Here is a 26,487-nt window from a genome sequence, read left to right as displayed (position 1 = left end):
CAGGAACTTTCACCTTATCTGGAATGTCGAATTTTTTACAAGGGAAATAAATTCATGATTGATTATCATTGAACTAAAAATTAATTTAAAAAATATGAGTAGTATATCATAGTTTCAGAAAAACTGGAAGGACTCTGAAAAGTACAAAGTAAGAAGCCTTTTGCCCACTCGTGTTGTCTTTGTCTAATGTTTGCAGGGTTCTGTCCTGTTGTGAGTTCCATATCAGTATATATGCTACAAATACCTTCTCTTACTCTGTGGCTTGCCTTTTTTTTTTTTAACAGATTATTAATGTATCATTGATTTGTGGATGGAGAGAATATAAATTGAAAAGATTGATTGGACAAAGATATTTTCTTCTTTAAGTTCGGTGTTTATAAAAAATTCATGGTGCAATAGCAGTACAGAAAAACATGTATATCCCTATGGGATGGGTTGTTTGTTTGCTTGGTGTTTTTAAGGATGGTCTAACAAGCGTACAGTAATACAGTTGACCCTTGAACAACATGGGGGTTAGAGGTACCTACCCTCTGCATAGCTGAAAATCTGTGTGTAACTTTACAGTCGGCCCTCCATATCTGCCGTTCCATATCCATAATCTGCAGATTCAACCAGCCACGGGTCTTGTAGTACCGCAGTATTTACTATTGAAAAATATCCATGAATAAGTGGACCCACACAGTTCAAACCCATGTGTTCAAGGGTCACCTGCATATGCAGTATTCCCACTACATAGGCTAGTTGAATCATCCATCTTACTGTGGATGTATGTTTGGATTGTTTACAGCTTGATACCATTATGAATAAAGATACTATGAATGTTCTTATACATTTCTTTTGGTGGATGTATGCTCTCATTTTTATTGGGTGAATACCTAGTAGTGGAATGGTTGGATCAATGTGTAGACATATGTTTAGCTTCAGTGGATACTACCAAACAGCTATACGAGGTGGTTGTACCAGTACATACTCCCGTTCAGCAATGCATGAGAGTATTTTTTCTTCACACGCTCATGACCGGTTGGATTTGTCTGTCTTTTCAGTCATAGCCTTTCTGGTGGATATGTTGCGATATCTCACTCTGGTTTTGATTTCCCTGATGGCTAATAATGCTGAGCCTCTTTCCATGTGGCATTCCCCTTTGGACAGCCTCTCTTGTGAAATGTTGTTCAGTATTTTTGCCTATTTATTACTGAGTTATCTTTTCCTTATTGATTGGTAGACATGATTTATATATTATAGATACATGTATTACAAATATATTTCTGTGGCATGTCTTCTGATGAGCAGAAGTTCTTCAGGTTTATTGTATTTACCTTTTCTTTTTCCTGTATGATTGATGCTCTTGTGACTTGTTCAAACAAGTGTCCCCTACTCTTAAGTCATGAAGATGTGTTATCTTCTCAGAGTTTTAGAGTTCAGCCTTTCCAGGCGTAACAGACCTTTAAGTCTATTATTCACCTGGAATTGATGTTTGTGTTGAGTGAGAGGTAGAAATTCAATTTCATTTCTTTCCAAGTTGTCTCCACACGTCTGATTGAAAAGCCCTCTTTCTCCCCACTGTGCACAGTGGTAGTGCTGTGTCTGTCATTTATCAAGTGTCCACAAAGGGCTGGTCATGGCAGGCTTTTAATAGATACTTGTTGAATCGAATCTGAAATGGACCATATTTGTTAGGTATCTATTTATAAGGCTGTTGTGTTTTTAAAGGAAATTCTGTTCCTAATGACTAGAATTTCCTCTAGTATCTTTTACCCTGAGAAATCATAAGGGAACTATTCCACAATCACCAGGTTTTTGTTCAAATTTTGTGTGGTTTTCGAGCCATCAGCCCATTGTTTGTTATGCCAACTCACACCAGGAGAGGGCCCTGTTCTTTCATGGGAGCGAGGGAGGGCCTGAGTCCCTGTGGAGACAGCCCTTCAGTCTGCAGAGCCTCCCACGCAGGGCTTGAGAGTGTTCCCTGCCTTTGGGCCTGTTGTTTATTTATTTTCTCCTCCGTACAGCAGAGTGAGCCATGGTTATAGTGGTCGGTCATGAGAGAATTACTTATCTTTACAGGACGTGAGGACAGTTCAGGCCCAAACTCACAGAACTGAATGCTGGTCAGATTTGGGAGAGCTATCGGAGGCCATCCAGGGCAGGTGTCTCTACATCACCACCACTGACATTTGGGGCCAGATGCTCCGTAGTGGGGGGGTGGGGGGGGTGGGGCGTGTCGTGTGCGTGGCAAGGTGCTGAGCAGCATCTCTGGGCTCTGCCCCATAGATACCAGTAGTACCTCCCCAGTTATGATAGCCAAAAATGTCTCCAGATATTGCTTAATAAAAACCTCCCCCGTTGAGTACCACTGATCTGGTGCAATCCCAGTTCCACATTTAGCAGATAGGAAACTGAGTCCCGCCGAGGGAGATAACCTTCTCAGAGCTACAGCGACTCAGCTAGTACAGGAGTTGAGACAAGAGCCCAAGATCCTCACGGTTCACATACTCAGGGCCAGAGAGCTGCTCTCCTGAGCTTTGCAGATTGCTCTGTTGGCTTTTGTTTCTATTTTTGTTTTAGTTCCAGCTCCATGTCTGACCCCTCTATCTCCTGCTTCCACTTTATAGTCCCTTGTCTTTCATTTTGCTTTTCTTATTGCATCACTGAAATAAATTCTTCACTAGAAGACAGAGAGGTGCAGAAAGAAGAAAACAAAAAGCACAGTGCCGCACCAAGATAACCACTGTTCACATTCCAGTGTGTTTACATTCCAACATATTAATTTTCCACGTATACATACATATGTGTGTGTGTGTGTGTTTTACTTTGTTTAGTTGGAAAAGTAACATTCACCAAGCTGAGAAGAATGATTACCTACCTCTGTGGGGTCCGAGGGAGACAGGGACAGACAGGGGTTAGGAATCTTCTACTTTTACTCTGCACTCTAAATTATTGTTTGAATTTAGTGCAGTAAGCCGTTATTGCTTTTTTTTTTCCCTTAAGAGGAAATACTCCCACGCTGAACAAATGTTCACGCTCCCTGATGCATGGGAAGTTAAAGCAAAAGCCCACCCTCTACCACCCACCTCAGACTGTCACTCCATATTCCACCTATACTTGATCCAGGGTTATTTTGCTCCTCATCCTGAGAAAAGATGCCCCCAGTTACGCAGAACACGAATTCTGTGCCTACACCCAGGCACCATCAAGTGGCTCCCCTCCGCCTGACTATATGAGTGGTTCCTCCAGCCCAAACCCAGAACACAGTGTTTTTCTCAACTGGAGACGAGCCAGGATTTGTGGGAAGGAGGCATCTTGACTCCCAGTAATACCTTTCCTTTCCGTGGCTTTACAGTTTTTAAATATATTTACATCCTTTCAGACCTGTCATAATCTGGGAAACACACCTGTTAGGTTCATCAGATTCCTGGCAAAAATGGTCTGTCAGTAAGAGTCTTTGGTTCTTCAGACATGACTGAGACCCCCCAACAGGCCAGGCAGGGTGTGGGACTCCGGGGCTCACCGATCACTGGACACCATCACTTCCCGGAAGGCACTGTTCACCTACACCCTCTGTCTTTCAATATGGAGGGCTAGCCCTCTGCGGGGTGGGCAGGATGATCTCAGGGCCTTTAACTATTGACTTACTAAAAAAACAGGAAATAAATTCAGCCCTCCTGTTTATTAACACAGCGCTCAACAGTGACAGCTGTCTAGAGTTGATCAAATAAATACGTGCTAGTTGAGGTGTTTGCTCAAATTTTACTTATGAAAGTGTGTGGTCAAAAAAGTTTGGAGAGTGACCAGCCTATTTCAGAACAACTGAGTGAAAAGTGGCATCAAACAAGCACTGATCTGTGGATCACAGAGGAGGGGTGGGGGTGATAGGAAAGATTTCCCAGGTGAGGGTCCCTTTTGCATCCTCAGCCCCAAATACAGAGCTCATGAATTATAGTCTCAGTGAATGGGGGCAGGAACATGTCATCTCTGTCCTAGATGATGAGTAGAGACATGCCTGTTGGTCCTCTAAAATCTTCAAGATACCGCCATTCAATGGGCAACAGAGGCGGTCAGTCACCTTCGTCCAAAGCCACCTCTGTCCTTGGAATATGCTATGCTGATGTCATTAACCTTGCTGGTAGTTGCCACAAAATCAGGGCCTTGGTTACTCACTTCTGTATTGATGACATTTCTATGACGAGACCCCAGTGGACAGAATGCCTAGAAGCTGAGGGTTCGGGGGTCGTTTGGTACAGTTTGCTCTACTAAGTGTTACAGATCTTCGGACACCCAGGAGGTAGTGTAATGGTCTCGTTAAAATCACTCAAACTCCTAAAATATCCTGATGTCTGAGCCCCATCCCACTCCAAGGAAAACAAAATTTTCGCCAGTGGGGCCCTGGCTGAAATGCCTAAAAGCTCCACACTTGACTGTAATGTGCAGCCAGGGTGGAGAACCCCTGTTCTAGAAGGCGTCTTCTTAACTAGTATTGCCAAAGCTTCGTGTTGACGTGTTGTCGTCACGGTTCTTGCCATATCTGCAGACCACTGGTCCTATTTGTATTTAAAGTAACTTTTTACCTTAAACTTATTTTAAAAGGAAACTTCATATCACTTCCATTTAAAACACAATATTCTCTTGCTGTCATTAGAAAGCAACCAGAATAATAAATTCCATGAAAACAAAACACGATGATATAATTCCAGTTGCTGTGTGCCTAGGCCCTGAGCTTGAGGCCTGCACACTCTCTCTGTCTATTAAAAACAGAGATCAGCAAATGTTACAGAAGCAGTAAGACATGCTGGTTCCAAGTGGAGACTTTCTCATTAAACTTGTGAGAAAGATTAATAGGAAACTGAAAAGGAAAAAACGTTCTCGCTGTGACTCACTATTATGAAATTCCATTGCACTGTACCCGCATTTCCCACCCTTTGGAAAATGCCCACCTTGGTTGACATAGACATGCATTTGAGGGAAGGAAAAGCTACTTTTGAGGTCAGTTTCTTGGCTGTAGATCTTTCCTAGTTGACCAGACATGATTCTGATCCAGAATAATAATTGATTTTCCCCTTGACAATTCGGGGGGTGGAGGTGAGACATAGTAAGTAATATATAGCGTTATTCAAGTGAGGCACAGATCGGTGGGGAAAGACCACACACACACACACACACACACACACACACACACACACACACACACACACACACACACACACACACACACACACACACACACACACACACACACACACACACACACACACACACACACACACACACACACACACACACACACACACACACACACACACACACACACACACACACGGAACCAGATGAAATTAAAGTGCTGATTTATTCAGCCAGGGCTACAGAGAGCTCCTGGAAATGAGGGGCCCACGGAGCAGGACCACATGCAGCATGCCTCGGGTGAACTTTCCACTGCACCTGGAGTCCCCACTGAGGGGCTGGAAGCTGCAGCTCGTACCTTCTGTGCACAGGAGGGTCGTGGTGGGTGTGGGAAGCCTCAATTCATGGCTGTTCCACACGCCCTGTATCCTTGGGGCTTAACATCAGTACGCAGGAAACACTGACACTGACATCTATGTACATCCATATAAGGGAATGTTTAGACCGCTGGGCTCTCTGGTCAGGCCCTGTCCCCCGCCACCCCCTTCCTGCGGGAAAGCCAGGGTGGGGATTCCTGTGGGGTGCCCCACCTCTAGTTTTCCAGCTCATTTCTCCACGCTCACTCGACAAAGACAAGAAAAAAAAAAAGAAGTGTTAGTGTTATTGTCTTTGTTGCCTCAAGACTCAGAATGTTATTTAAGAAAATACTGTTTTTGAGAATGGTTTGATGATTCCCCTTAGGAAATCAGCTAAAACTGGTATGTAGTCATTCACCCAGAAACAGAGCCTAAAGGTAGGGTCTAATGCTGTTCTACAGGAATCTGACACGCGTAGGATCACACCGACCCTGTTTTTTTAAATATGTATCCTGAATCTATCTGTTAACCAAGAGAAGTCAAATGCCCAGTTAGCCCCCTAGAGTGAGTGAGTTGGGAACATGAAGTTTTGTGGTATTTCATGGAAATCCCTAATAGTTCATCAGTTTTAAATTAAGTAAGATAGAAAAGGAAAATTTTAAGACTGAAAGCAATACAAAAATAAAATACTCATCCCTTGAATTTTTACGTGGGTTCCTTACAATACAGTATTTTTGCATCCTGACTTCAAAAATCTCTTCATTTTTACCTGCTCTGTTGACAGAGAGCAATTTTAGCTCTTACTAATCCTCTAACGACTAGTACTCTCAGAATCGTAATATGTTAGGGGTTGTCCTAAGCCATATTAATAGTAAATGGCACTTGGTAAGTGTAGCAATTGTCACTCATTAGCTTCTCCTAGGGAGGACCCTGTACTGAAGCAGGAACACACAGAGGTTCCCAAAGGAGGGAATCACTGGAATACTTTTTTGGTAGAGAAATTGCTTCGTCTTCACACTTTAGAAAACTCATCGTGGTTGGATCCTAGATCCCCCAAAAAAGGCTATAAAAGAAACAGCTTAAGAGCAACCAGGAAATGTTAGTATTATATGATATCAAGAACTTTTTAATATAGGTGATCATAACATTGAGGTTACGTAGGAGGATGCCCTTGTTTTCAGGAATTGCATGCTGAAGTATTTAAGGCTGAGTGATGCAATGGCTTCAACTTACTTTCAGATGATTCAGTAAATCAGAGAGAGTCAAAGCAGATATGGCAGAATGTTCATTGGGACTCTACATCAAGAGTAGTGTTCTTTCAAATATTCTGTACGTCTAACATTTTTCATAACACAAACTTGAGGGGTGTGTGAAGGAAACTGAATCATGGAATCTGGAAAGTTAAGATGAAAAAGGGTCACATGATGTATAAAGAGGAGGAAAAGTTAGGAGGGCTTTTGTTTTTTTTTCAGCTACTTGCACTAGTTGGTGGGATTTACTCTTGGTAACATATGCCCCAGAGCTACTTCTGACCTCATTTTTTTTTTTTTTTTTTTTTTTGCGGTACGCGGGCCTCTCACTGTTGTGGCCTCTCCCGTTGCGGAGCACAGGCTCCAGACACGCAGGCTCAGCGGCCATGGCTCACGGGCCCAGCCGCTCCGCGGCATGTGGGATCTTCCCGGACCGGGGCACGAACCCGTGTCCCCTGCATCAGCAGGTGGACTCTCAACCAGTGCACCACCAGGGAAGCCCTGACTTCATTTTTATAATTTATAGAGGCATGTGCTAGTGCTGAACTCAGCCACGACTCTCATGCTGCCCATCTGTTTTATTTGTGAGCAGGAAATAGCAGTTCAAGATCACAGAAAACCAAAGCTGGGGAAGCTGGCCAGCCCAAATTAGAAGGAGGCCACTCGGGTTTCTGAGCACTGCTGGGAGAGCACGCAGGACACCACTGTCGGCTGCCCTCCTCCCAGGGGCCCGTGGTAGGGAGACTTTCCCTCTGCTTCTAGGTCTTCGAGAGAAAAGAAAACAGTAATGCCTTCTCCCTGTGCTCAACTTAAGAGACATGTTTCCATCGAGCTTCTCTGAGGGTCACTGCCTTTCCATTCTTGCTCTGGGTGGAATTTACTAGTAGGTAAAGCATTAGGGGATAAAAGACAGCTGATTTGCCCATGTAGCAGCAAAAAAGATCTTCATACCATTGTGAATCAGATCATGCAACTCTCCAGCTTAAAACTGACAGGTGGCTTCTCATTGTACTTAAAAATCTTCTCTTTTAATTTATTTCATTCAAGTATAGTTGATGTATAATGTTTTGTTAATTTCTGCTGTCATTGTACTTAAAATTCTAACTCCCAGCTTTGGCCTGTGAGGCCCAGATTATTCAGCTGTACCTTCTCCTCCGACTTCATCTTTTATTAGCACTCTCTCCCTGGCTGCACGCTCCAACCACATCAAGCACACGGCCGACTTTGAAGGTCAGGCTAGAGATAAGGAATCCGCGGTACCCTGAAGATCTGCACCAGGACCAAGGCTGAATCTTACTATCCTTGGCTTCTACCCTAGTGCTTGCTCACATTTACCCCCTTGGCATTATAATTCAAGGGGCACCAAGAGCACCCCCAAAACAAAAGCATCTCTTCTGCTTTCTATCACAGTATATGAAATTCTCCTATTAGAGACTTAATTTGTCGATTTGAAATATTATCTGATCTTTAGAAGCCCCGCTAAAATACAAAGTCTGCTGAGACTGTTTGGGAGAAAGATAATGCTGTGCAAGCCAGTTCATTGGTGGGTATTCATTTATCAAATAATTGTGTTTTTTTAAATTTTTATTTATTTTATTTATTTATATTTGGCTGCATTGGGTCTTCATTGCTGCGTGCGGGCTTTCTCTAGTTGTGGCGAGTGGGAAGCTACTCTCCATTGTGGTGCACAGTCTTCTCATTGCGGTGGCTTCTCATTGCGGAGCACGGGCTCTAGGCGCGCGGGCTTCAGTAGTTATGGCTCACGGGCTCAGTAGTTGTGGCTCACGGACTCTAGAGCGCAGGCTCAGTAGTTGTGGTGCAAGGGCTTAGTTGCTCCGCGGCACGTGGGATCCTCCCGGACCAGGGCTGGAACCCATGTCCCCTGCACTAGCAGGCGGATTCTTAACCACTGCGCCACCAGGGAAGTCCGTCAAATAGTTTTGAGGAGTAGGAAGATCACTCAGGAAAAGGTGTGGGGGAACTAAAAGACCTCCAGGCAAAAACAAAAACAAACCAAAGGAAAACACTGAAGTAGAAACTCTGTACTGTGCTTGGTGAGATGTTGATAGTATACACTAAGTGATAGAAATAGATTACAGAAGAATAATATTTTATATTCCATTCTTATTTAAAATATATGCTTAAATGTTTTATGCATGGAAAAACCTGGCAGGATAAACCCCAAAAGGTTATCAGTGATGACCCCTGGATGATGGGGTTATACATTTTTCCTTTTATAAACAAAAATGTATCTGCATCTTCTATTCTTTCAAAAATAGCCAGAAAGAAAGGGGCTAGAGTGACAGTTTTAAAAATATATCTAACACATTGCACAGTGACTGTATTTAACAGCACTGTATTATATACTTGAAAGATGCTAAGAGAGTAAATCTTAAATGTTCTCACCGCAACGATAAGAACAAAGATGGCAGTTGTGTGAGGTGAAGAATGTATCAACTAACCTATCGCGGCAGTCATTTAGCAGTATGTACGGGCATCAATCATCACGTCATACACCTTAAACTTAGGCAATATTATATGTCAATGATCTCAGTATATCTGGGAAAAAAAGCTGTGTCCACTAAATTAATAGTTTTTCAAAGGATAGTCTTTTCCTAGAGGGTGAATTAAGTATTGGGTGCATTTCCAGAAGAAAATGACAAATGTCAAGTCAAATAACACATGTAAAGTGATTAAAATGTTGTTGTTGTTGATGGACCTTAGAAGTCAGGGATAACAAATTTGTAGCTTGAGTGCCATTGCCCCTATTATACCCAAAGCAGAGATTAATAATCCATCCTGCTGAGCCCAAGTATGATGTCAGAATCCTCTCCAGAAGCAGCCACTGCCTCTTGGTCATGGTTGGTACGTGAGATGACCCCGGGGCCATCATTAGCACATATGTTGCCTTCAGGCAAATCATCCTTTCTCAAGATCTTCCACCTCCTTCTTTTGATTATTTTCATAATATATTGATGTTTTTATGGAACAAAATACATCTGCTGGAAAATCATTATAAACAATCGATCTCTGATGTCTACGATATGTTTGGCACCCCCTAGGATGGGATACCCTTGAACAATACACTATCTGCATAAACCATTCACAGCAGCCCTGGGTGATACTTTTTTGTCATCTCTGCTAGAGATTCCCCCCCCAAAAAAAATAAATCCTTATCTCCCCCCATAAAATAAACAAATCCTTATCTCCCCCAAAAAAAGAGTGGTCTGAGACCCCTGGAGACTGCTTCATTGTCCTGACGTTCTAGCACTGGAGTTTGTCCTACTTTGGTATCTGGGAGGCAACTAGAGTACCCACTTCCTCTTGGTCAGATGTACAGTCCATATAGCAAGGCAATATGGCAAGACATAGGACGCTAACGAGGTATTATTAACCAGTCAGCTGTTTCCGTTTCAGGGCAGTAAGATGGAAGGAAGACTGTGGGTCTTTGTTCCAATTAAAACTCAGACTTAATTCCATGTTTTTCCCAGTCCATGAATTTGCTAATTTCACATTCCAGTGATTTGCAATGAACATAGTTCCCTGGGGCCTTTGCTGTTGCATTGGCCGTATGGCAGGCCCAGCCTCTCCCTCCCAACACCCAGCATTTGAGGTGTGCAGTCCAGTGGTTCTGAAGAGGTGTTCTGGGTGGCACAGTCCGCTGGGCTTCATGACGAGTAAGGGGAACTCAGACGATGAGGACATCTTCCACCCAGCAGGTTCTAACTGGTCACTTAGAGTTTTTAAATTAGCATTCCCAACTTGAGACTTGGTACAGGCACACGGAAGTCCTCGTGCTTTTGTCCCTCTCAAGAAAGACCTATGTCCGTTCAGCAGAGCAGGATGAAAGAACAGGGTAAGGTTGGTTTTAGAAAAGATGATTGTCCTATAGCCCCAGTGCAGGTCAGCCAGACCTAGATCAGCAAGAGAATTCTGAGAGGTCTCAGCTACAGCTTATCACACGTTTCTTTATTAGTAAGTATTACCGTATACCCTGCCTATATCCAAAAGAATATGCAGTGCCTCATACTTAAAGAAATTGTTTTGCTGAGTCTAGGGACGATGACACAGAACAAGACCAAAAAGGCATCAAGAGGCAGAGGGGAAGGCCAGGGTGTGTTACATCAGGCTCCCTCAGCCCAATTTCAGGTTGATTCCCCGGTACTCTCCTGGAAAGGGTATATCTTTGGACTCAGAAATCCTGGATTCAGGTCTTACCTCCGTGCTTGACAGCTATGAGCCTCTGGGGAAATGATTGAATCCCTGAGCCTTAGTTTCTACAGCCCCAAAATGCTGGGGCTAGGTCCCTACTTCCCAGAGCCTTTGTGTGAAATGAGGTTACCAGAGACCCCTCCCTCCTCTTCCCACAGCCCAGCAAGGATGCTTTGACTCGCCTTCCCTGGAAGTCGCCTAAAGCTGAGGGGTCTGACTGCCTGCAGCCCCATCAGCCCACCCCTCCGTTACTCGCCCGCTGAGCAAATGATTTCCTGCTCTCTACACGCCAGCCATCTCATCTCCGATCTTATCTTCCCTCTGTCTGTGATTGCACATTTCCTGCCCATCCTCCCAGGCCCATCTCAGGGCCATCAGTACCTCATTCCCCCCAGTTCTCATGTTCAGCACACATTTTATCGAATGCCTGTTCTCTGCAAGACACCTGGTGTTATTTCTCCCTCCTACAAGTCTCTAGAGCCCTTGGTTGCAGACTTCTTTTGCGCCTAGCGATTCTGTTTATTTCCCAGTCACAGGTATCTTTAACCTCTTCCCCTACTATATTATAAGCTTCATTAAAAACTAGTTTTTCCAGTCTTATCTGTCATCATGTTTCCTGCAGCATCCAGGCCCCACTCCAGTCAGAAAACAGTAAGCACTCAGTGGATGTTTGGTGAGCTGAGGGAAGGAAGGAAGAGGGAGCATCAAGTGCATAGGGGTAGCATTCTGCCTCACACCTGGCTGGAAAGGTGGCCTGCCACCCCCGTTCAGGTGTGTATGGGTAGACATGGACGTGCCCAGAATTTATCAGTCTCCCCTTCATCTCAGGTACCACTTTGCACCTTGTCTTTCTTTGGTCTCATAGAGTCAGAGGAATTGAAATATCTGGAAAGGTCTGGTCACCTGGAGAAGCACCTACTCACATCTACCCTCGCACTTGTGTATTCCTTTTTCCTGGAGTCAGTTTCCATCCTCGTGCTGACGATCCCCAAGTTCAGATCCACTCTGTGGACCCTGGGGGGCCCTAGGCCTTATGTCTCGTTGCCTTTTAGACATCTTCTCTTGAATGTCCACAGAAATTCACCTTGCCAGGATCTGATCTCAGCTTCCTCCTGCCTGCAAACTCACTGTGTCTTCTGACCCTGTGAACAGCTCAGCATGGGTGTCCTTTCCCTCCCTCTGCTGTCATATCCAGTCTGTAGTTGGGTCTTTGATATCTGCTCCCAGCTCTCTGTCTCCTTTGCCACTGCTTCAGGCCCTGCGAACTCTCGCTTGGCCTATTCCAACACCCCTTTTGCCCTCCCCCAGTGCTTTCTCTCTTGTAGCCAAAAGGTGAAACTGCAGATGTGATCATGCCACTTCCCTGATTAAAACCATCAGGATAGCGTCCAAACACCTGCGCAAGGCTTACAAGATCCTGCTGTTGCCTCCTGTTCACGCCTCCTTCCTCACCTCATGCCACCTTCCCCCAGCACTGAAAGCTTCAGTCTTATTCAGCTGTCACCCACTCACCCACTGTGGTCCCTCCTGCTTTGGGGCCTTTCACAGGTGCTGTTCACCCTCACCTGTCCAACACTTAGCCCTTGTTCAGGTCTCAGCTTAGCATTTCCTTCTCCAGAAAGTCTTCCCTATCATTCTCCCCAGAAGTCTGGAATGATTACCCCTATTATATATTCCTGTGGTACCCCAATTGTAGCACTTAACTAGAACTACCCATTTTACCTGTTTTCCTCCTCATCTTGGTAAGGACCATGCATTAGGTCTGCCTCACTTACTGCTGTATCTCCAGCACCTTGCAGAGAGACTTGGTATGACAGATGCGTACTATTTGCTGAATGAATAAATGAACGGTTTAATTTCTGCTCAGGCTATATCCTAGTCAGAATGAAAGTGTTGAGAATTTGGGACGTCCTTGTTTGGTCTCCACATAGTATTATACCCATGTTCTCTATATTCCTCTTATTGGCCTTTCATAGCAGGTAAAATGCAGGTCCTGAGTATGGCTCGTCCCTCCGAAAAGACTCTTGATCAGTGTTTGCATGGGATGAAGCACCCTGGGCTGGGGCTGGATTAGAGAGCTCAACCGGCTTGGTGAGGGACCTGAATGAATAAGGGCTCTGATCAGTTTTTTAAAAGAAAACTACTGTAGACTGAAGGGTCTTGGAAGAGTCCTAGAAGGTGAATCTCGAATGGGGCTTTGCAGGATGGACAAGAATGATGTGGTTTGGGAGGGTTGAGGAAGAAGGAATTTATAGGGATAGGTTGACCACATGAGTGGTCTGGTTATTTACCTTGCAATCACACCAGTAGAACTTCAAAAATTAGTTGCTTGTGAAGAAATTGTCTACACAAATTCAGGATAGAAATTACCTCTGGAGTTTGGGGAGCAGAGGTTTCAGTAATTGCCTGTTTTTCAGCTAGAAGATGGCACAAGACTCTTTTCTTTCTTCTTCAAACTGCATATGTATGTCACAATTTTTAAGTTTAAAGAATGTTAGTTGATAGGACCAAAAGCCTAGTAAATAAAGCAACAAATGATGTGATCCTATCAGACAGGAGTGAGGCTAAAACGTTTCGCATGTAGTGAGATTTTAAAGTAATTTCCTCCTGTCTCTATTTTTAATAAGTGAATGTGTTTTTCATAAAGTGTGTATATATAATGGGGGCGGGGGGTATATTTCAAGCTTCCCAAGGCTTTGGCTGCATAGGCGACTATGGGAAAGCAGTGGGTGTGGAAGTGAGGTGGCCCTGGGTCTCGGTGTCAGCCCTGCTGCTTCCTTATCACTTTGTGGACCTGGTTGGGACACTCCATCTCCCCAAGAGTCTCAGCGTCCTCACAGGTAGGATGGGAATTGTAAGACCTATGTCACAGGGTGCTCAGAGCTGTGAAGCAGGTAACGGGTACAAAGCACCTGGCACAGAGTCTAGGGGAGGGACCCTTACCGACCATTTAATCCAGCCTCTTCATTTTTAAACTGTTCTTAATTGCACACAATAAATCAAATAGTACAGATGAGCTTATGGTGAAAAAGATCATTCTTGCCTCCGCTGGGCGTCTCCCCGCCTGCATCTCAATCCCCAGGGCAACCTGCTTTAATCCTTTCTGTTTCTAGTTCTTTTAGTTGTTATCTCCATAACGCTTCGTAATATGAGGCTAACCTCTATTTCTTCATGAGCAACTTTAAACAATACTTATTTTCTCCCTAGTTGGAAAGATAAGACTTTTAGCTCATTTACATCTGTTCCCTCTCTTCCTCTCAGTATTTGATTATGTTACATTCTATTACTTCTGTTGTTTTCCCTTGTAATCAGAGATAATCTACTTACACCTCTGTTGCTTCTTTCAGTAACATTATTTAGTATTTTGACTCGAAATTAACAGTCCTAGTTTCCACTCCTAGACTTTTACCTCCGACCTCCTGTCAGCTACCCTTTTACCTTTATACTGGCACAGCTGTATTTTTTGTAACATTTGTATTTTGTTCTGCATCTGTGATTTGTTCCTTAAGTGTAGCCTAAAAAAAAAAGAGAGAAAAGACAACAGTATTTTTCATGTTATTAATCCTATGCAAATATTGTTCCTTGCTTGGCCAAGTGTCATGACCAAGGATTTTGTTTCCTTCCCTCTGATTCCAGCATCAAGACCCCAAACGCTCCTTACTTTAAAGTTAAGAAGAATTACTTTCAGATTTTTTTCCCAGATTAATTTTTTGAAGTAATATATATTTAATGTAGAAAATGTAGTAAATACATACAAGTAGGAAAAAACAGGAAGGAAGAGGGAGAGGAATAGAAAATGAAAAGACACCTGAAAATCCAGCTTTATGGAGCATTTACTAGAAATACTTCACATAGTGTTCATACAGGGCAATCAGTACATTGAAGAGAAAATACTTCCTTTATTGATAAGGGGAAACATCTATGCCTACATAAGCAAACCGAAAATAGGAAGGATTCTGTCCTAACTCTAAATTCCCTTGTGTGTCACAGACTTTCAACTTTTATTCCACATACTTATTGAGCATTTGCTATCTGCCAGGCACTGTGCTTACTCTTGCGAGTAAAATATGGTCAAAAATAATCATTGTCCCTGCCTTCCTGAAGGTTACATTCCAGTAGGGAGAGGTAGATATTAATCAAATAGTCACATGTGGGCATGTATAATACAAATTGAGTTCAGATGCTGAAAGGAAAAGAGCTTGGTTCTTTGAGGACATATAACAAAGGAACCGCATGGACAGGGAGGTATTGCAGTGGTCCAGGAAGTCTCCCTGGAAGGAATGATGCTTGAATTGAGATCTGAAAGAAGAGTGGGAGGACTTCCCTAGTGGTGCAGTGGTTAAGAATCCGCCTGCTAATGCAGGGGACATGGGTTCAAGCCCTGGTCCAGGAAGATCCCACATGCCATGGAGCAACTAAGCCCGTGCGCTACAACTACTGAAGCCCGCGTGCCACAATTACTGAAGCCTGTGCGCCTAAAGCCCGTGCTCCACAACAAGAGAAGCCACTGCAATGAGAAGACCGCACACCACAATAAAGAGTAGCCCCCGCTCTCCACAACTAGAGAGAAGCCCGCGTGCAGCAACGAAGACTCAATGCAGCCAAAAATAAATAAATTAATTTAAAAAAAAGTGGGAATTTACTAAGCAGAGGAGGCGGGGTGGGAGAGATAGGTTAGGGAGCATTCCAGAGAGAAGGCAGAAATTCAGTGATGAATATGCAGACGGTGAATTCAAGTAACAGAAAGCTGTTGTGGCTGGAGCAGAAAGAGCTGACAGGGAGTGGCGAAGAAACCCGCTCTAGGTGGCCTTCACAGTCTAGGGGCTGGGTGGGTTCCTAGCAGAGTGGAAGGCCAGATGCCATCCTTTAGGATAGAGGTTGGATGAGAAGGTGGTGTGCATTAGCCTGAGTGCCCACAGAGAAGTCTGTTCAGATCCCTGACACAGGCTTTTGTGTGCTCTGAACTGGACATTTTTATCAGTCGCCATGGCCTCAGCTCATGAATGCCAAACAAGCACCTTCCACAAAAGGCATTGCAGGGTATGTAGCCACCTCATCATGCAAATGGCCACATAGCTCATCCTTGGGGACCTTCCAGGCAAATGCTTTCCCACCTCTATGAGGAAACCACATCCTTCTCTTTCTTCACCTTCAGTAACAAATGGCATTACAAGGTAGAGAATACACAGGAAGCATGCCAACAGGAAGCACCCCCAAAGAACCTCTGGTCCTGTGGGTTGCAAACTCGAGTGGGAGGCGCAGGGTGCAGAGGGGGGCTAAATGGAACACTCCTGTCTCCCCCAAGGAAATCTGAAGTGGAAGCTCATCATGTAAAATGAATAAAGCAACAACATTGGTCTTGTTGTAGGGGGCCCAGAACCTTCTTCCCCTTTCTCCATCCCCTAAGGTGGCTTCTAAGGTCAGTTTTATTACCAAAATAGAAAGTTGATATTCATGCAAGGGGGCAACTTTCCTAGTAAGAAGACATTTCTAGGTGCAACTGAAAATTTTGGAAGAAAAGTAAACAAGAAAGATAAGAAAACTTGGCAGTAGGGCTATGTGTACCAATCCTCTTCTTGGAATGCTTGCGTAGTTCCTCACTGCACTTAAATTCCAGACTTCATACCATACTATGAGACCTCGCATGATCTGGTCCCTCCCTTCTGTTAGGAACTAAGACTGTACTATGACTACCTGCATCACTATACTCCAGCTTACTCTCTGCCCCAGCACCATTGCACTCACCTCCTATCTACATGGCTGGCTCCTTCTTTATTCCGTTCTCTACTTACATATCTACCCCCTCAAAAAGGTTTCCCCTAACCACGCTCTCTGAAGTAGTCCCTTCCCCACTCCCAGTCACTCTAGCCTGGTACCCTATTGTGTCTTACCGCTATCTGAAATTTTCTGGTGTGTTTTACTTGTTATTATCTCTCTCAACTACAATGTAATTTACGTGAGTACAGCGATCTCGTTCAACATCATATCTGCAAAGCCTAGAACAATGCCTGGTACTCAATAAATGTTTGTTGGAAGAATGGATGTAATAGTATTCTCATATATGGAGGATAGTCATGTGGATAAAAACATTCATTTATTCATCTAAGAAACGTGAGATAACAAATATTCATTCATTAATAAATAATTATTGAGAGACTATCATGTCCTAGGCACTGGGGATAAAAGGTAAAAATAGAGGCAGCATCCCTACCCTTAAGGAGCTCATAGTGTTGTGGTCAATGTGGAGAAATGTGGAGAGGATCCAAGACATGAGGACTTACTGGTCATGGGACGTGAGGAAGAGAGACGAAAAATGAACCCCGGGTTTTAGACTTGGGCAGGTGAGGAGATTATTGTGCCATTCTGGGAGCAAAGGAACCTCAGATAAGAAGGGGAGAAGAAGGTCAGCTTTAGAAATGTGGAGCAGTGGAGATATCCAGTAAGGAGGTAGATATCCAAGTCTTGAGCTTGAAAGAGAAGCCTGGCTGGAAATACAGAGCTGGTGAATCAAAGGCAGTGCTTGTAGACATGGGAGTAGGTGAGACAAAGTAGGTAAAATGAAGTGAGGAGAAAAAAAGAAAGAGGGACCTTGGAGAAAACCAACATTTAAAGGGTGGTTAGAAGCCAAACCTGCAAAAGAATCTAAAAAGGAGAAATCAAAATAATGGAAACCACAGAACTCATTGTCATAGTAACCGAGGGAAGACAGTGCCTGATACATTAGAGATGCCATAGTACGAGGACTGAAAGGTATCCATTGAACTTGGTGACAGAGCAGCCTTCAGTAATCTTTTCCATAGCCATTGCCATGGCGTGTTATAGCTGGGCGTGATATTTTTGTTTGCTGTGAAGGGAAGTGAAGACTGGGAAATGGAGAGAGAGGTAGAAAGCTCTTGTAAGGTGCTCGGCCCTGAAAGGAGGAGAAAGATGGAAGGGTAGCTGAAGAATCTGGCTAGAAAAACACATTCAGTAATACTCTAAAGAGCAGAACAAGGATCTTGAATGGAAACTACTGGGAGGCTGCCTTGGTTTAAAACTTTGTAACCATTAGAATTGTTCAAAAATGGGTTGGGCTGCCTCCAGAAGTACTGAGCTCTTGATTACTAGAGGTATCGAAGAATAGCCTAAACGTTATAGTATATTAACAAAGAGTAAGGTGTTCAATCAGTAGTCTAGGCTTCCACCATAAGAAACTGGAGAAAGAAAAGCAAATTAAACCCAAAGCAATCAGAAGAATGGACATAATAAAGATAAGAACAGAAATCAGCAACATTGAAAGCAGAAACACTATAGGGAAATATAAATGAAACTAAAAGCTGATTCTTTGGGAAAAAAATCGATAAAATTCATAAACCTCTAGCCAGACCAAGAAAAAAAAAGACACAAATTACCAGTATCAGGTATGAAATAGGGATATCACTATAGATCTCACAGACATCACAAGGATAATAAAGGCATACTACAAGCAACCCTAAGCCCATAACTTAAACTTAGATGAAAGGAATCAAGTCTTTGAGTCACAGAAAACCCCAAAACTCACTTAAAAAAAAATCGATAACTTGAACAGTACTATATGTGCTAAAGAAATTGTATACCTAGTTAAAAAAAAAAAAAAAAAGACTTCCAACAAAGAAAACTCCAGATACAGCTGGTTTCACTTGTGAATTCTACCAAAAATTTAAGGAAGAAATAATAACAATTCCAGAAAATAGAAAAAATAGAACTCTTTCCAACTTATGAGGTCGGCATTACCCCCTAATACCAACACCAACGACACTTGAAAACTCCAAATCAGTGTCTCTAATGGATATAGAGTAAAAATCCCCCCAAAAATATTAGCAAATAAAATCCACCAATACATAAGGAGGATAATGCATCACAACCAAGTGAAGTTTACCCCAAGAATGCAAGGCTGGTTCATCATTCAAAAATCAATCCATATAGGGACTTCCCTGGTGGTGCAGTGATTAAGAATCCACCTGCCAATGCGGGGGACACAGGTTCGAGCCCTGGTCCGGGAAGATCCCACACGCCGTGGAGCAACTAAGCCTGTGTGCCACACTACTGAGCCAGCACACCACAACTACTGAAGCCCACGTGCCTAGAGCCTGTGTTGCACAACAAGAGAAGCCACGGCAATGAGAATCCTGCACACCACAATGAAGAGTAGCCCCTGCTCGCCGCAACTAGAGCAAGCCCACATGCAGTAATGAAGACCCAACGCAGCCAAAAATAAATTTAAAAAATTAAAAAAAAAATCAATCCATGTAATTCACCATGTTAATGAATGAAGAGTAGCCTGAATAATCAATAGGCAAGTTTTCAGATTATATGATGAATCAAAGGATCTAAGCTTAGACATAGCAGTAAAGACCAAGTTACTTAATTTACTGGTTTGGGGAGGAACAGATTAATTAAGAAAGTGAAGAAATTTCCCCTCTGGCTAAGAAACTGAGAATGACAGTCAGATCAAGCAGGTCTCTCTGGAGAGTTCAGTTGTCCTCCTTCTGTCATCCTCACTTCAAAGACTGAGGGAGTTTAGGGGTTTCTTTCTTGAGCAGCTGGCCTGCTAGATTTCCAGGATGGCCATGTTCTACCCATGCCTGGTTAAGAAAGCCAAGGGCCCTCACAATCCTGATTTTCTCAAGATTCTTTAGAAGCCAAGACTATCAGAGTTGAATGAAGGCTGGATCTTACCTAATCCAGATCCCCACACAGTTTAAAGAAGAGAAACCAAGACCCGTGGAGGGTGGGTCATGTAGGTCCCCTTCCCCGTCACTGAAATCCAGTGATCATTAGCTGGTCCTGGTACAGTAAGCCCATTTGACCATATCTTCCAGGCCTGTCCTCCCCCAAACTTTCTCCTCGAGGCTTTGTAGTACACGTTTGCTTTTAGCCTTTACTTTTATGCATAAAGAGTCCCCATCAAAACCTGTCTGGGTCCTAGTCCCTCTTCCCTCACCAGTTGGAGTCTGGGGTGGAGAAAAGCAACCAGACCCAGGCCTTCACACAGAGGCATCCTGTATTACTGGATTGGAGGATTGGTCTAGCTACCTGCTTTGAGCCCATAGGCCTCACCGCCAACCAGATGAACATAGTCTGGGTCCATCATCTCTATTTGATCCCACTGCCACTTTGAATTCTTTCCTTATAAGATTGTAATGAAAATGTACTGCACACTCATTATGTCCAGGGTCTGTGCTATGAGGCTATACGTTCTCTCACTATCCTCACAGTAACCCATTAAAATAGGTACTGTTCTCATCCTCATTTTGCAGATAAATGAATAGGCTCAGAGAGGTTAAGCAACGTGCTTAAGATCCCACAGCTAGTTAAGTAGAAGTGTTAGGATTTGAACCCAGGTCTGGCTGACTCCAGTGTTCAAGCTTTTAGTAATGAAAATTCTTTCTGGTTTAAAATAAAACTGGTTTTCTCTTTCTTTCCCTCCTTCTCTATTTTCAGTCTCAGGAGGAAGTCTGTGATTTGCTCCATGCTGCACCCTTCCAAAACATCTTGCCTAGAGTCTACATCAAAGGTAAGAAACCACTGACAGCAGCTGAATGGCCAGTCTGAATTTGCACCTCATGCTCACTTAATCCCAATAAACTCAGATGTGCGGTCAGAAATGGAGAAGTTGAGAGCTTTGGACAGCTATTGGGTAGTCACAGCATTGGAAATGTGTGCTCCAAATGCTCCAGGCCTTGGTCCTTCTGGAATATCCCTAGTAAGTTGCTGTCTGGCTTGGTTGGTCTAAATCCTTCAAGTGATGGGGAGCTCACCACCCCATGAGGTAGATGATTCCACTGTTGGGCACAGATAATAGAACATTTTCCTTGTAGTGAGTCCTGATCACACTTGCCAGAACCAGGGAAAACAGTTCTACACGCTCCATCCAAGTGTTGGAATACAAATATGTCACCAGGTCCTCTGAGAGCTCTTCCTTCCCCATTTCCCCCGGTGTGACCTGAATCTCATTTTCTGCCTACTGTTCCTTTTGCAGAGGGGGAGCGTTTGGAGGTCCGGATGAAACGCCTGGAAGCCAAGTACGCGCCACTTCACCTGGTCCCTCTGATAGAGCGGCTGGGGACCCCTCAGGTACGATCCTCCTGTCACGGACTCGGAGAACCAAAAGGAACTTTAGAGGGAGAGAGAGCATTTGGTCCAACCTCCTCATTGTACAGATGGGGAAACTGAGGCCCAGAGAGAAACAGAAAGTCTAACAGCACACAGCCTGTTAGTGGCAAGGGCAGGTCTCGAATGAGTTTTGCTGACTCTCAGGCCTTCACCCAGTATCATCTATCCTGCCAAGAAAGAAGGAAGTCAGACAAGTATCTGTCACTCCCCGTTAGGTATGAAGAATTCTGCTGAGTTATCTCTCAGAATTAGGACCGCACGCCCTGTGAACCGGCAGTTCATCTCTGGGTATCTTTGCTAAAAAAAACTCTTACAGGAACACAAGATGTTTACCACGGCATTGTTTGTTAAAGCAAAAAACTGGAAACAACCTAAATGTCAATCAGTAGAGTGTTGACTAAATAAAATGTGGTAAAATCATTCGAATGATGAATACCTGCTACATAATAATGAAAAGAAAAAAATCAGATCTAGATGCATCAGTGTGGACAGGCCATAAACACATGGTTAGGTGAATAAAGCAAGTTGCACTACAGGTGTGATGCTATTTGTATTTTTTTAAACACATATCAAAAAACCATATTAAGTAAAACTTTTCCTAGGAAATGAAAAACACCCAGTTCATAATGGTGGCAACCTCTGAAGAAAGATGAAAGGGACAGAGATGGGTGGGGAGATCAAAGAAGGCAGCTTTACCTGTAATGTTCTAATATTTTTGAAGGTGAATGAGCTCAGGTGTTAAATCTGTAATTAAAACTCATTTTTACAAACCTGAACATGGAGATGAGTAAAACAGGACCCCTGCCTTTGGAGAACTCACAAACCGTGCAGGCAGTCAGGAAAGAAGACACTTTGGAGGGGGAAAGGGATGAAACAAACAGCATGTGCTGTCTCCTTTCAAGTTGATTCAAGTTGAATCAAGCATTTGGTGGTGGGGCAGGGCACGGATCAGGGTAGGAATTCAGGAAGGAGAGAAAACAGGGCACTGCAGCGAGACAAGCCAGTATGGCTTGTTCTGTTCCACAAAACCCAAAACCGACTGTTTAAAAGGTTTAGGATTCAGATCCGCTCTTGGACTAGCATCCCTAAGGTCCTCTCTCCTATCATCACAAAAGCTCATGAATCAGAAGAATTCTCATCCTCCGCAGAGGGCGGAAGGCGGCCTCTTCTCTCGAAAAACGTGGCAAGTGTTGGAGCCCATGACAGGGCCCCGTCTGCCCAGGTGTCACACTGATGAGCAGCCCCAGCCACACCCCCTGCAGGCCACCCACCTCCTACTGAAAACAGTGACTAAACACTTAGTGACATTTGGGTTGTTTAGTCACCACAGAGAGAATGTAGATACTGTGAAATATGCACATTTTCTTTTTTGGCCTTCCGGGGCTGAACACAGGAGATCCTCTAAAGATTGCCTTCTAGGGAGAAATCCCCCAAGCCAGCGACATATAAATGTGTCTGCTCCACTGTTGGTGTCATCCTACAAGAATCTGGCCTCTCACACCCAGGCTTCGGCATGTGTTTCCACTTAGAAGTCTGTGAATTCCTTCCCTGTTCTGATGAACACTATTTCCTTGGGACTGATAGAAATCTCAATTTGTCAAATGCTGATGTTTAACAAACAAAAGCCTAGACATTCTGCCGGAGAGGAAATGCCAGTTTTATAAGTCTCCCAGCCCTTGAGAAATAGTCCAAAACTTAGTCCTCCTGTAGACCAGAGAAACATTTTTAAAATATGAACGTCCAAGCTTGCTGGGGTTCAGGGAACTCACATAACTTCTAGGTCGGTGACAGGGAAATTCTGCTACATGTTTAATGTTGGGAGAGTTTAACTGTATTGCATTGCTTGTATTTGTTTCTAGGAAAAATTGAGGTGACCTGGTTTGTTGCCCAGTGCTATCATGAATTAATGTTCTGTCAGGGAGTTGAAGGACTCCTCTTTCCAGCTTTACCCCTGAATTGTTGCATAATCTAGTGCTAGACATTTAATATCTTGGTCTTTGTTTTCCCATCTATAAAATGGGCGAATAGCTGTTTTGTCTTTTTAGCTGAGCTGCCTTTCACAATCCTGTGATAAACAAATAAGTAAAAAGCTTCTAAAAAACAGAAAGGAAAGAGCGAGCATGGAGATATTTTTCTCCAAAGTAACCTAAATGTAATCAAAGTACTCCATGCAGAAATATGTTTCCACATGATTTCACAGATGCTTTTTCTATACCCTTGTTAACTCAGAAAAGAATGGCAGAAAGAGAGAGAAAAAAATTCCCCACTGAGTGGAACAGAAATGGCTAAAATTTATGTTAAACATACACACATAGTATATATATATATATATATATATATATATATGAAACACAAAGTCACAGATTGAGGGTATATGCAACAAACAATCTTTAGTGCACTTTTTCAGATTAGAAGGACACTCATGTCAAAAGAAAAAAGAGGGCTTCCCTGATGGTGCGGTGGTTAAGAATACACCTGCCAGTGCAGGGGACACGGCTTTGAGCCCTGGTCCAGGAAGATCCCATATGCCATGGAGCAACTAAGCCCGCGTGCCGCAACTACTGACCCAGCGCTCTAGAGCCCGCAAGCCACAACTACTGAGTCCGCGTGCCACAGCTACTGAAGCCTGAGTGCCTAGAGCCCGTGCTCTGCAACAAGAGAAGCCACCGCAATGAGAAGGCCACGCACCGCAACGAAGAGTAGCCCCCACTCACCGCAACTAGAGAAAGCCCACGTGCAGCAACGAAGACCCAATGCAGCCAAAAATAAATAAATAATTAATTAAAAGCAAAAAGAAAGAAAAAAGGGCATGAAAGAAAACTCACAGCCTAAGAAATATAAATGCCAACAAACAGGAGAAAAAGTGTTCTGCTTTACCAGTGATCAATGAAACGTGAAAGAGAAGGATATAGCTCTTCATTTCGCAAGTTGGCTAAGAACTTTTCTTCATGATAATGAAGTAACTGCTAAAGGCACAAGGAACAGACTGGACACAGACAGGTGTACAGTGGTTCAGCTATTCTTGGGACTAATTTGTCACTATGTAACAAAAGCCTTTTAAAACTGGTTATACTCTTTGACTGAACAGTTCTAGGATTTTATCCTAAGAAGATAACCAGAGAGAAGCTCAAAAAGTGTAATATATAAGGATAATTACTTACGAGTTGTCTATAATGATGAAAACTTGCGAACAGTTTAAAATAACCAACAGGAATAGAGAACTAAATAAATGACGTATGTCAATGGCCATTTTATGTAGCCATTAAAAAACCATATTACTGAATATACTAAAGGAAATTTTTTTTTAGTACCAGTTTCTTAAGAGAAAAAAACAATGTAGATAGTGTGACCCAAACTGTGTTAAAATAGATACATATACACGCTCACATACATAAACACAAATAAATCATACATAAGTATTTTAAGAAAGCTCATCTGTGGGTGATGGGATTTATGGGAGATTTTTATTTTCTTATAACATTTTTACAATTTTTTTTCCAGATTTTACTCTTGTAGCTCATAGGAAAACCCATAAAGGTAAACAGTTTTTCAGGAAAGGGGCAAAGCCCCTAACCATTTCAGTCAAGGCCCTTTGGTTGGCTCTGGTTGAGGGGGGGTCATTAGAGTTCAAAATCTGTCTGCAGGTTTATAAACCCTGTTGCTAATTCTTTAGGTCCTCCCACAGTTGTCAGGCCCTGAGGACTGATACAGACTAACTAAATGCACAGGTTAACTAGTAAGCCAGAACTCTCTGTATTAATTTCTGAAGGAGAATAATCATGGCTCGAGAACAAACGTGGGTTCTTTATTTACTGAGCATCTTCGCTGTACCAGGCACTCTCTTTCTAAAGTGGAGAGCCCTGTCAGGGTCCAGATACTACCACAGGGAGTTGCCTGGTGAGAACAGAGTCAAGCACTGGGGTCAGGGTTTTTGAAAAGAAGTGTTTCTAGCTAACTGTGGCAGCTTCTCTGCGCTGGAGCGATCTTTCTCTGCCACCAGAATCAAGATGAGTCACCGTGAATCAGGGTTCCCTCTTGTGTTCGAAACACAGGTCATAAGCTCTTCTTCCCCAATTCACGTTTTTCGTCCTAGACTTCTTTCAGTTTATAGCTGTCATGACAGCTACACTCCTGACCCACATTCCTAAAGGGCTCCAGCGCTGGTGTTTCCTGATTTACTTCCCTTCATGGATTAATTTAATTGAGGCCGCCCTCTTTCTAGGGGCTGTAGGGTGTGGGGAGCGTGCAGGGAGCAGGCAGGCAGACTCCACCCAGCCACACTGTACACTGAGCTCTCGGGCGGGCCCGCCCTCTGGGGAACTGATCCCAGGAGTGCCCTGTGGACCTCTCTGTCTCTGAAGCCGGCCCTCTTAAGCTTTGTCCCTAGATTTGGAGATTGTACTTTGACCTTAGATGTTAATATCTGTTATCTTTGCACATGGCTTTGAGACCTCTACCCCTAGATATTTTCTGCTCCTGCAGACGGTAATGTGTTTTGAAGTACTAGTCTAGCTGGCTGATTATTAGAGATGTAGTAACCAGATGCCATATGAGAAGCCAGTTTAAATTATTAAGGAAGATGGTTAACAGTGGTCAGAGAACTTCTAATGGGAGGAATAACCTGTAAAATCAGCGACAAGTTTTTAAGAGTAACATATGCTTATTGTAGCACATTCAACTGTACAGAAGTATTTATAGTAAAAAGTGAAAACCCCACCTGCTTCTCCAAGCCCATCTGTTCCCACAGCTGATGTTAATCCTTCTAGAATGTTTTACACTCTCACCCCCCCACACACATACATGCGTACAGTTTTGTGTGTCTGTCTGTGGGATTGTGTTACTGATGTCTTTTAATAGGATTGTAGTACACGTCCTCTTCTGCAACTTGCTCTATTCACTTAACAATTTAATCCACAGCTCTAGACTACTAGGATTCAAATCCCAACTTTTCCACTCACTGACTGCCTCTCTGAACCTCAGTTTCTTCTTCAATAAATTGGGGATAATAATGGCATCTTCTTCATGGGGTTTATGTAAGGAGTAAATAAGGTAAGTACTTAACGAATGCATAGAACAGGGCCTGGTGTATTACACACACAGTGAGTGTGTGCCAGCAGTAGTACAGTAGTAGCAATAGTACTAGTAGTAGCATCATCTCAGTCTTTTCAAAGGCTACGTAGCATTTCATTATGTAGGTGGACTGAAATTTTTTTATACTATTCCTCTAGCAATGGCTCCTCGATTTTACACCCCAAGACTTCCCCCTGCGATTGAACTCAGGTTTATAAAGTTAGTGCCCTGCTCTGGGCAAGGCCTCAGTTCTGGTGAATGAATTACAGATGCAGCCAGCTCTGGGGTTTGGGAATATCGGGTGAGAGGTAGAAAATGGGGTCTGAGGTGTGACTGGCAGGTGTATGTACTCT

The 26,487-nt window shown here is 43.4% G+C and overlaps 2 protein-coding genes across 3 annotated transcripts in view; one reads left to right on the top strand and one right to left on the bottom strand.

Annotated features, from left to right (window-relative positions):
* MED7 (mediator complex subunit 7) overlaps positions 1-26,487 on the bottom strand; it is a 358,603-nt gene that overhangs the window by 215,402 nt on the left and 116,714 nt on the right. The window lies entirely within an intron of this gene.
* CYFIP2 (cytoplasmic FMR1 interacting protein 2) overlaps positions 1-26,487 on the top strand; it is a 131,639-nt gene that overhangs the window by 98,001 nt on the left and 7,151 nt on the right. For both annotated transcript variants that reach the window (XM_004280982.4, XM_049707786.1), the window contains 2 exons: positions 20,393-20,465; positions 20,931-21,025. In XM_004280982.4, the coding sequence (XP_004281030.1) occupies positions 20,393-20,465; positions 20,931-21,025 (168 nt within the window). The remainder of the gene's footprint in view (positions 1-20,392; positions 20,466-20,930; positions 21,026-26,487) is intronic.

This window comes from Orcinus orca, chromosome 3, assembly GCF_937001465.1.
Source record: "Orcinus orca chromosome 3, mOrcOrc1.1, whole genome shotgun sequence".
NCBI lineage: Eukaryota > Metazoa > Chordata > Mammalia > Artiodactyla > Delphinidae > Orcinus > Orcinus orca.
The sequence above is the reverse complement of the archived record's forward strand: the minus strand, read 5'-3'. Positions and strand labels throughout refer to the sequence as shown.